The 12429-nt window shown below is 37.3% G+C and overlaps 1 protein-coding gene across 1 annotated transcript in view; it reads right to left on the minus strand.

The window, feature by feature from the left end:
- The window catches only part of SOSTDC1 (sclerostin domain containing 1), a 2848-nt gene extending 2494 nt beyond the window's left edge, over positions 1-354 (minus strand). Inside the window, exon 1 of the mRNA XM_009646392.2 lies at positions 36-354. Within this exon, the coding sequence (XP_009644687.1) occupies positions 36-354 (319 nt within the window). The remainder of the gene's footprint in view (positions 1-35) is intronic.
- Positions 355-12429: the final 12075 nt, after the last annotated feature.

The raw sequence follows: 12429 nt of genomic DNA on the forward strand, positions 1-12429 counted from the left end.
GGAGGCCGTGGAAGCGCCGCCGGTGGGATACTCACTGTTACGGTCGGATCCAGCGCTGGTGTAGTGCCTGCCGCCGTTCCGGGCTTGATTCAACGTGCTATTGCTGCTTGGGCTCGCCGCAGCAGGTTTAACGACGTGTGAATAAAGTATCTCTGTGGCATCGTTCTTGAAAGCCAAGTAGCTTTTCGTGAAGATGCAAGCTAGGAGAAAGCCATAGAAGTGAATGGCAGGGAGAAGCATGGTTGGTTCAGTCTCTGTCTGACAGAGCTGGATGATCTTTTTCTTCTGCTTCTTCTGGGTAACTCTGAAATTGCTCTTGAAGGTTTCCTTTATATATTCAGAGAGGCTTGGCATTCATTCAGGTGTAAAGTTGTGGATAGCTTCAGAATGAAAACCCACAAAAGGGGTGGGATCCCTACATGAGCCTGTGAAGACCTTTTACCAATAGGAGAGAAGACTGCAGTAAAGGAGGAGTTAGATGCGCTAATTGCCGGATTCCTATTTGGGGCTTTTGAGGGTATCAGGAAACTCTCAGGCACCGCACAGCAGCATTCGGGCTGAGACTTTGCGGCTGCCGGCTCGGCCCTGCCATTCCGTATGGCCCTGCATGCTTGGCATTTTTGTGTGATGTGACTAACACGGTGCCAGAATCGGTCTCTCTTGCTCCTGTTATGCCAAGTTATGTCCCCTCTTCTCCAGTGTGACTTTCAGAAAACTTGCCAGCTCCGTAAGGATGCAGAAGACTGCTAGTTGCACAAATGCTGTCTGCTATACACCAAGATCACTTAAAAAAAAATATAGTGAATAATTTAAAGCTGCCTCTAGATGCTTTAAATTATGCAGCTTTGATCAACAAGGAGCACTGCTAGAGAAACTACTTGTTTTAGGGGAATATTCTCTCCCTGGTGTGAAGAGTTACAAGTATGTACTTCTGTATTGCCACGCATAAAAAGCATCTCCTCTAGGCTCCTTAGTACAAACATATCCATATTCATAGCCTCTCACTATGCTCATTCACCAAACTAGTCTTTTTTAGTTTTGTACATTGCCTGGAGCATTCTTATATTTTTTAATGTATTATTTTGTGTGATAAAGAAAACAAAGAGGAAAGAATAGGCCTTATTTTCATTACTGTGACACACGCTTGTTTGATTTTACATACAATTACATGGCCCAAGTCCAAACGCTGTCAGTAGGCCAATGCTTGTCTGCATCATGGTGAATGCTCCATAGATTTTCATTACAAATAAAACAACAGTGATCAACAAGGAAAGCTGTAGTATTCTGATTAAAAGGAAACCCTTTTCTTGGGAAAAAGCACAACCATGCAGGAGCCCACATAATGTAAAGGTTAGGCTCTAATCTCACTTACACTCTTGTAACTGAGTTGATCTCTATAGAGTAATCCTGGATTTTATTTGCTGTCATCAAAGCAGAAGTGGAACATGGGTCAGTTACCTCTACTGACAGGGTCAAACTCTCAGTCATTCTGAGAAGACAACTTTATTTCATCCTAGTCACAAGCAGACAATTTGCCTGTATCACCAACACTTCCCTCTTGCATCACTAAGAAAGTTACCCTGGATTTCGCCTTCGCTTAAAAGACACAGGAAAAACAGGAGTGTTGCAAGGTGAAGTGAGTTTTACTGGCAGAGCTGTGTGTGGGGAAGTTGAGTTGATTGCCTGCATCTATTATGACTGGCCCAACCCAGTTCTGGAATAACAAGAATGTTGCAAGGCAGAGTGAGATCTTTCAGCAGAGTAATGTATGGAGGAGTGGGATCATTGCTAACCCCTGACAAAACTCTCATGGAACGACTTATTTAACCACAAAAGCAAAGATGTGCATTTTACCTTCCCTTTTAAAAAAGTAGAAAGCAAAAGTTTCATTAAGCAAATTATCAAAGAAGATATGTACATTAGAGACCATTAATTTCTGATCATTATTTCTCTCCAACAGCAGCTAACCAAAGGTCTACTTTGTCTATGTTCAAGTCCTACTTAATTTTTTCTCACATTTGCAGATCATACAGATCTTCACACATCTCACCTTCCCTGCAGGACAGTCTCTGTGCTGAACTGAGCCAATATAATTAAAAGCATGGCACCCATTTTCCAGTTATCCACAGTACCACAGTGGATACCAGTCAGGGGACCTCTTCCTAGTAGAAAGATTTTCCCACATTAGATGAGACTTGGGAAAGTCAGAAGTTTCCTTGAGAGCTGTTTTCTTTGAAATAAGGCATATAATCTTCTCACGGGAAAAATTTACGTGACTTTGGAGTGGCTATAGGACTGGGTCTGCAAGGAGCTTGCTAAACCTCAACCTTTTCAGCTTACAATGAAAGCTAAAAGTCATCCGTTCAAATTTGGGCAATATGAAACCATTAAGTTTGTCCCTTGGTCTTGTCACTTAGAGAAGGAAGACCTCAAGACAAGCCTCTTAACAACCTTTGTAAAGGAAAAGTTTGGCCCTGAATTTGCCACAGGGAAGATAATACAGATTACCTCATTTTTCTGTGCACTAGACACAGAGTGGACATTAATTTAATTCCCTTTGTATTTTCCACTTGTTACAAGTATTGTACGAAAATTTCATTATTTCAGTTCCTTGGTCAGTACTGTCAACCTCCCTGCTTTGAAAGGTAAGCAGGCTTCTGAGGAGTTTGTCAGTTAATTTGACTTATACTTTCTTTTGTCAAACCTAGAGCTTGCAGTCTTTCACTTTTTCTGAGTCTTCCTGAGAGAGATTAGAAGTCGCATGAGGGGAAGGGATGCTGTTCAAAGTTGGTTATTCTTCCTGAGCGAACCTCACAATCAAAAGGTGTTTCTGAATGCTTAGCTCAGAACAGGTTCCTAGACTTAAAATATCTTTTGCTATCATTAGTTAGATGACTGTGATAAGTTCTTGAAGGTAAAGGCTGTAAGTTACCTTTGTAGCCTCTGAAATAGACTTATGCAATGTATAGCCTGTCCTTATTCTAGTCAGATGCAATGGCTTATGTAGAACATTGCTCTGTGCTTAATCTCTAATATTGGCCATAAGGAATATATTACACAAGGTCTTTGAAGTCTGTACTGGCTTCCTTTTTGCTTCTGGGCATAACTCAGGATGTTCTTATTGATCTATAAAACCCTATATGCTTTGAGTCCTAGGCAATAAATTCTCTCTTCTTTATCTTCCATTATGACGCTTAAGATCAGCCAGGGTGTACCGACTATACCCAAGTGTCTGGAGAGGTTGGATGCTCAGCATGAAGGGCTGAATTTCACTGCTCCTAAGGGTCCCTCCGTTCTGCTGCTTGGCATGGTGTAAAGGCCATTGTTTAGTCAGGTCCTTGAAAGGCGACGGTGGGGTGGGCACAAGGAAGAAACCCATTAACCAGATTAATTTAAATGTTTGTACTTGTACCCAGGGATAAAGTGCTAAATTTAACTGCACACTTTTTTCACCTTAACTGCTTTTTGTATCTTAGCAGCCTTGCTTCACTCCTCAGAGAGAATGGTATCCAGAGTTATCCACACCTTACATCTTGCTTTCTCCATTTTCTGTGATGGAAAACCCCACAGTTGTTTCAATGGATGCAGAATAATAATACAAGGCTTACGTTCTGTAAAGATCCCAAAAGAGAATTCCCTTCTTCATGGTCATTTATAAGTCTGTCAGGATCCCATCCTCCATGTTTCTTAGACACTATAATGATGTCCAAAGGGCAAAGTTTTGTGCGGAGTGCACACACCTGTCTAGCAGCACAAAACAGCCACAGGGAATAGAAGGGTATGCACTGACAAGTACAAATGACTGCCAGTGAGCCTTGTCTTTGCAACCCACATCATCAATGAACACGCACAAAATACGAAGGAATTCCCAATTTTTCATAAAACTTGGGCCTGCCCAGTTTTAATAATGGCAGGAAAATTAGAATGAAGGCTGCACGGAAAGAAAGCTTGAGAATTTGTTTTAATATTTTTATTGTTAGTCCCGAAGAGAAGACCATTAGAACATTGCACTTCTGACTTGCTTCCAAAGGCAGATACTTTGAGAATAAGTACAGGCTCAGATAAATGACTGCAAAAAAGAAACTGACATTTATTACTTTGCACCTTAAAACAGAAATGACTGTCAGGCTATTTTCTGTTAAGCAATGAGCATATTAGTAACATACTTCAAAGCAGCATAAAATGTGATTTGGAGCATGATAAGAGAACTTGTCTGAAAGTGAGGTAAAATTGTAATAAATGCAACTGTTGAGAACTTGTAAGCCGTTGTGCAACAAGTTAGCATAGTTTTAAAGCTCATACAGAAAACATGTTAGAGAAGCAAGATTCCCCCCCTCCGCAAATTCTCAAACCAAAGATTTTTTGAATACTGAGGCTTTTCTATACTAAGTGGTACTTTTTAATTTTCTCAGTAAATTACATTTGAGAGATTCAATGGAAATCATAATATATATTCTCATTAATGAGAATGACTAATTAGTTCTGATTTATGTCCTCTTCATCTCCCTAAGATTTTGTATTACAATTTTATTTTTTTCTACTTGCTCTTATACATAATGTAGACAGAATAATTTAGGTCAGGCTGTGGCTTCAAAGGAAGCAATTTATCACTTTTATCAAAAAAGACATTAAATAGTCTGAAAAGGGGAAAATATTTAAGTTTATTTTGAAATACTAGGAAAATTTATGATAGAGTGAAGAACTGTCTGCACTAATTATAACTGCCACCTCTTCTTGAGTATTTGCATTAAGATTTTAGGACCAGATTGAAGACAATGTGGCTTATTATAGTCCAAAACATGTTTTATGATTTTCTGCATACGCTGAAGAAGAAAGAAAAAACAAACCAGGGTTTTACAAATGAAAAAATATAAGAATAACAGCTTATTTATTTGGGGTAACATTTTTGAAACTCTTAGGTGACATTGGAATGTAACACTTCTATTTTAACGAGATTTAAGGCAATAAAGTAGGATTTTTTAAATATACATAGACACTGAAGTCAACTGGACTTCAGTTATCTACATGCTTTCTAAAATGTTGCCCTAAGGAGTGCAAGTCCTATTGATTTTCAGGGAGCCAGTCACTTAAATGCTTTTGAAAATTTTACCCTCAGGTTAAAATTCTGAAACTCCTACTCAATGTTAAGCAGGCAAAGTCCCATCAACATGCCCCAGTTGCAAATAAAAGAGAAACTGAGTAAAGGTTTTGAAGTCTGTCTTGTTTCTTTACATGTAATTAACTGAACTCTTAATATATCACTATGTTTCAGTAAACTGCTTTGTGTTTCTAATTACGTGGTCTGAAATGATTACAGTGTATTTAAAAAATGCACACTCTACAACAAACCAGCTAAGAAAATCTGGCATAGTTTCAGGATTTCCTAGGCAAACACTTGCCAAACCTGTTGTTAGATCCAAAGTCGTAATTTAAAAACAAGCCTACAAGGTATCTGGAAGAAGATCCCTCTTTCCTTCCTTCTGCTCCATCTCCCACTCCCTTACAAGGAAATCGCTTTACCTTATCAAAACAGAACAGTTACTGACATTTGTCTCCTGGTAAGAAACCTGTCCCTGCTACGTTCAGATTTTAGATTTGGCTAGTTCATATTCTTGTTAAAGAAAAAAGTTACCTTCACTAAGAATGTTAGTGTCCAAATTCTTCAATCAGATAAACATGCACAACTCCCTACTGAAATTAAGGAAGTACCTGAGGGCAAAACCTGGCCCCAAATTAGAATTTTAATAATTGTAATGCTGTTTAATCCTTTCCCTGCCAAGAGACAGAAATGGCCCATCCTGCACAACAAATTCACAGACTTACCATGCACTCAGTGTCAGGGTTTCACTTACAACCCATGAAACCAGAATATAATTGAACAAAGTGTATAGACTTATTTCATTAAAATGAATCCATCCAATATTGTGGCACATTTGTACAGTACTGAAAATCTCTTATTTGCACATGTAGGATCTTCTATAATCCAACAAATGTTTCCACATTATCACCCCAAACACAGTTTTAAACACTGGGAACCTTAATTAAAATGGAGATCTGTCTTTCTCTCAAAGGATCTATGAGAATGTAATTTCATGTGTTGGTTTTTACTCTCAGATATTGATATTTCCTTCCTACCTGAAGTTAGTTTCAGTCACCTCATTCTCTTTTAAGTCCTAAACTGTTTCATGCAATCAATGAATGAGTCAGACTGAATGAGATTAAGACACAGAACCAAGTATCACCTGCCCACGCAGACACTACAGCCCATTCCAGATTTCCTTTCCAGCAATTTTAATTACCTTAAATTCACATGTAAAGAAAATGTAACAGAAAGAGCTGATAGATCCCTGCCAATTGAAGATCTCCTCACTGGAATGCTCTAGGTTCTCTTTTAAAGCAATAAAATTACATTTTTACTAAACTAAAGCTTAGTAAAACTTACTTACTATGATTACAATACAGCCCTAACTAATAAAGTGACAAAATGCACACCGAGAGACATGTTTCCAAAATCCTAGGACTAAGTGCTTAACAGGTTTTCAGGCATTTTTACAGCATTTTGTTGTTGCTGTTGACTCACGTACACAAACATAATATATAGAGAAAAGACTCTCCAGAGATATTTTTGCACAGCTGAAGCTTCAAGAGAGGAAAAGTATTTGAGATACTTATTAAGGCTGCATACTTGCACAACGTCATAGAGCTAGTAGATCAGGCAGATCCAGCAGGCAATGTGGGGACAAATTTTATAAGAAAGGTATTCTGAGGAGGTTCTGTTGACTAGTAAATGGCAAAGCATTTTGCATCCATTTGTGTAAAAAATTAGTGGAAAAGAATTTTAGTAGTTTCTATGACAGCTGGAAGTACCTGTTGCTGTAGGGCTCCTTATGATAGTAAAGACCCGTATCAGTGAGGGGTTTTTTACTTTAAAGAAATTACTTAAAGGAAAATTACTTGAAAATTACTTCTACTTCTATATGTGCAAGAAGTTATAGCATAATTTCTGTTTTATATTTATAGAGAATGTCAGTAAATGCTGTTATATCTCAAATGCCTACATGAACTTCTAGGTTGTGCCCACTCTAGCCTATATCCAGGTTTACATCTGCTTCTTACATGAACTGTACCACATTTACATATGTAGCATGTTATAGACTGTGCACAGGATAAATATTTTGTGCTCTTTCTAAAAAATAATACGGAAAACATAAAAGAAGGATATCTTACTCAGAATAAAATATTTTGTTCTGGGCAACCCAATACATAATTCTTGTCAACACTCAGTATCATTATAAGGTCTGTTAAAAAAGCACTAAAACTGAAGTACTGGAACTAATTTACTCAGTAAGACTTTAATTACTTTCTCTGTTCTTAAGTAAAGTGAGGAAAGTGGTTATTTTATTACTATTCATTTCGTCAACAAGTATAAACAAAAATGAATGGATATGATCGTTACTAAGTACAGAGCTATATGTGGCCATGAAATACTTCATGTTATTTTACATTATAGAAAACACTTACTGTGAAGAATAAAATGTTTAAGATAGATAATTTGTTTTATAAATTGTCAGAAGGAAGAACTATGCATGCTTTTGCTGCAACCTTCTTTAAGTGTCCAATTCCAACCTTGTTGAAGTAAATAGAAATCTTTCAACTGTGTTAAAGGCACTTGGGTTTAGAGCCTCCATGCAGTAAAAAAAAATCACCAAGAGTCTATCTGGCATTGTTCCAATAATCTGTGCTCATAGCATGTACATTAAATTAACTTAAAACATCTGTCCAGTAGGTGGCATATGAGATCTCGTAGTGTAAAATGTAAATAAAGCAATGGCATTTTACCACCAACACAGGAAAATGATATTTCACTAGTTAGGTCTAAAAGACCAATATGAACTATAACTGTCTATATGCAGCAGCCAATGTGGTCTTTTTATTAGCTTTTATTTAACTAGCATTATTAGATGCACATTTCCGTGTTAAAAAGAACTCATCATATTTATGAATAGCATGGTTATAAAATTTTTGATTTATCCAGCTTGTTAAAAATAGTTTACATTTTTCAGTTTTTCCATACTTAATGTTCATTACTAATGTCAGCACACTTGCTCTTGTAATGTGGTGGCAGTCCTTCCCAAGTCCTCGTTCCAAACATCTGAGGGAGGACTTTTTCTCATTCTTCCTGACAGAAGTTTAGTCTGCCTAGAGCTCATTAGTGAGTGAGTGATTCCCTGGATAAGCCCCCGACCCCTCCTACATGCATTGCTTCCTAAGTACATGCAGCACTGAGACTCCAATTTCAACCTCACGCCACTGTAAGAAATCTGGGATTGTCCTTGAAAGGGAGGCTTGGGAATCCTCCATTCCCATTGGAGTCCTCTGTTCCTTATTTTGATACAATAGCTAATGTAGCAGTGACTTAATACTACATCACCACATAAGACTAAACGCCACTTTGTGAAACTACAATACCTGAAAGAACTTCAAAATATCTTAATTATCCCACACACTAAGATTAAAGGAAGAAAGACAGTCCCAGGAATATAGAGGCTGCATAACATAATCATACTTCAGGATTACTCTTAGTTATCAAGGTCCTTTTTGGCTAGGGATGTTGCAGAGGATTGAAATCGCTCATTGTTTGCCTTATAACCTTCAGCAAAACATCTGAGGAGCAGGAACACTGAGTTTGCTCTCCAAATCTAGCCTTCAGCTTTGTGGCCCATGTAATCTTTGCATGGTAAAAGTTCAGGCTGTATCCTGAACCCTAATTGGTTTGGGCTCCAGCATCAAAAGTTGGCGGTGTACTTGAAAATAGCTCATTAATCTAATCTCATGATTTTGGGGGCATAATAATGTTTTTATGTCTAGGATTTGCATCTATACTGTCAAGCATGTGTGGATCTCAGAATATTCTCAAGACCTAACTCTCCCATAATTCACACCGCAAACTCTTAAACTAATACTAAGGCGTTATTTTAGCATAAGTGACAGGAGATGGAAAAACTCTCCCTATACTCAGAAACACAGATTATACTCAGTGGCTTTGTGTGAGCCAAGCTTTTGTTCAGGCAGCCTGCCTGGCCTGCACCCAGGCAAAATCAATCATAGTAATGGTTCATCAGCTAGTACTGGGAGGTTGTTTTTCTTTACAACAGTGTAGATTATTTAAAACCAAGCTGTGACTGGGCTATGTACAAAAGTATAGATGGAAAATTTGTGGGACGTGTGGCTTAGTGTGCGCATGTGTGCAGTCAAACTCACTTTTCAGTTTGTAGTCTAGACATGGCCTTATGGCTTGGATTTGGAAATGCTGAACCTCACAGAGATGAAAGTAGGGTTTAATACCCTAAGGCAGATGGGTTGGAATGTGGAGAAAACCTAATAATGCAGGTTACTTTAAAGTCTGCAGTATAACTGTGGTCAATCTTACTCTTTTAAATGAGGAGGGGGGAATTTCATCTCATCAAAATTTGGCAGGTACAATTCAAGATAAATAGTTTGTATCTCTAGTGACTGTGGTTTGGAAACAAAATTAAGCTTCTAATAAATTTCTGTAAATTTTCTTTCCGAATGTTCTGCTAAACACAACTTCTCTCTTGGAGGCAGCTGTAATAATACAATATTTTACATTTATAAAGTGCTTTTCATCCTGGAAATTCCCAACAGACTTTACAAACTGCATTCGTTCAAAATCACCTAAACGTGACTAAACTACATGGGGAGCAACAACCAGACATGGAGGCACATACCTTGGACCACAGAAGTTCTGGCCAAAAACACTGGACTAAAATTCTATCACTATTGAAAGAATACTACTTCTTTTATCTACACGAAATGGCCAGGACCCTGGATTTTTCAAAATACTCAGTTGACTGTAAACTTTACCAATCCACTAAGTACCTGGGAAGGTAGAAATGGTGAAATTATTTGGTTGGGACTGGAATAGTAATAGCCAGGGTGTCTTAAAACTAATGGTTAGAGTGTTAGGCTTTCCTTGCCAGCTATATCTGGATATTAGTTCCAGCTCTCTATGTTTTGCATGCAGATGAGACAGTTGTCAGGTACAAAGCCTTAATGAGGCTGCAGACAAGCAAAAGCACTTTCCTACAAGAGAGTGATGAGCTGAATGCTACTAGCAATTGTTTGCCAGACTGGCATGCTCTGTTAAAAATAGAAAATACTAAACATAGCAGTAATTTAGAAAGAAAAGAAGTACTGCATGAAAGCAGCTAATGCAAGTAATGTTATTAGATGAATGTATATGTTGAGATCATGAGCTTTTTTCATTACAGTGGAGATGAAATGGAGGATATAGTGAGTGCTCGTTTTGTTAGCTTACAAGACTGCCATATAGCATTATATTTTGGCATCAAGCATGTTGAAAGATCCAAAAATGCTTGATACAAGTTAGAACTCAATTGTCTACTTCTTTAGAAGAAAGAACTCTCACGGAGTTCAACTGAAATTGTGCATAAGTGAGGCAGGATCTAGCTTGCTGAAGAGTACCTGCATTGAAATGCAGTGAGTTAAGACTGGAAAAATAATGGACTTAGTACATGGCATTAGAAATATCAAATCAAATGTTTCAACTACATTTTTTTACATTGAGACAAAAGTCTCAACAAAATAAAAATGTATTTCATGACAAGAAACAGATTTCACTGATTCTTGCTTTATGTACTCCATGTTACCTCACTCCTGCCAAAGGGCCAGTCCTTATCCAAGGATTTTAAGTAAATTATCAGTAGAACACTTATGGACAAAGCACAACTCATATGGTACAGATAATAAACATGTATATAAAACATTTTTAAATGTACATTTTATTTTTCCCTTTCTAATTGTAAACTATAATCTACATAGTTTCCTTTTTTTTTTTTTTTGTATGCATTTTTGGAAGAATTCTCTTAACATTTGACCATTTTAATTTTAAAAGAAAGAAATGATAACAACTGATGTTGTTTCTTGGGACCTATTGTTCATTAAAATTGTTGCGGTTTTTTTCCCATGTTGTCTACTGGCCAAGCTGTGTGTTGTTCTCTGCCACAGGCTGTAAAGCCTTTTATACAGTATTTCTTTGTTTCAAGGATAACTGTTTAGAAAACCAGAAGGAAAATACTCTATTTCTTTTTAAGTGTATGGAATGCAAATTCTTCTTGTTTCTGAGATTGTATTTACAGGAGAAACATAAAAAAAGGAAAACTGATTTTGGCTGAAGTCTTTGAAAGAGCCAAAGGAAATCAGCTGCCCGCTTTAGTTGGTTCATGAAACTGGTTTAGTTTCTATCAATCAGCTTTACATCTGTCTGAAAAAGTCAGCCACTGAAGCAAGGCACTATTTTTCATTAGAGCCCACGAGTCTGAGACTATGGAAGCCACAAAAAATTACGCAAATTATTCATTCTAAAGGCTACAGATATGGCAAAACATTTGATGCACACATGAAAAGTATTTACTTTTTTTTTTTTAAATGGAAGAGTAAACAGAGCATGGATCCAATTTTACTGCATTTCCCAAAGCTTTTTTAATATTGGAAGACCAGGGGAAATTGCTAGTTGATTATATCAGATCCTTTTGTACTGAACATCCAGATACTTCTATACTGAACTTCATAACCTTTATTTGACTGAAGAATGTGTTTCAGAAAGGCACTGAAATGGGAAGGAAGACTTCAGCAGATGCAGAATCCATCTCTTTTGCTAATTTGGAAATTCATCCTTGCTATTAAAATGTATGTCTTATATGTTGTCTGAAGGTTTGAGCTTTCATTTTTTGGCCGCAAAAAGATTTCTCATCTATAATACTGCCTGGTACTTTTCCTTGTAAAGGTACAGGCACACTAGGTTTCAGTGATCTCGAAGTCTTCTTTTATTTCTGTCTCATTTATCACTGTTCAGTCTCTCAGACAGCTACCAAGCTACTCAGCTGAACACAAAGGAGTTATTTTTGTCTGTAAGAATATGGTATGAGGCCTACCATGCACAGAGTACAAAACATCAAGGCATTCATGACAAAAATCTAATTTAAGAACAGTGCTATCAAATTCTCAGCAGTATCAAAGTGAAGAATACCTTAATAAAAAGTTATATGTGTCCCCACCTTTTACAAGCTTTGCTTCATCATGTAAATAGATACTGCTAGAAAATTAATTAGTTGAAGCAGAACCCCCCTAGCCCCTGTTTTTTTTTTACATATAAAGATCATATGACAAGAAGTGTGCCTGTTTCAGGCTGGTTGATGATTTTTCATTGGATGCTGGCCATCTCTACCTCTGCACAGACCAATTATGCATTCTCTCTAGAAACATCTTACAGTAGAAATTCCAGAATCGTTAGACTGATATCATTGAAATGTACTGGTTTATGAATAAGTAATACCAACGGTGTCTTTGATTCTAAAGCTAGACACAAATCAAGAGGTTGGTGCTTTC

The sequence above is a fragment of the Egretta garzetta genome, unplaced genomic scaffold, assembly GCF_000687185.1.
Source record: "Egretta garzetta isolate BGI_Z169 unplaced genomic scaffold, ASM68718v1 scaffold629, whole genome shotgun sequence".
Taxonomy (NCBI): domain Eukaryota; kingdom Metazoa; phylum Chordata; class Aves; order Pelecaniformes; family Ardeidae; genus Egretta; species Egretta garzetta.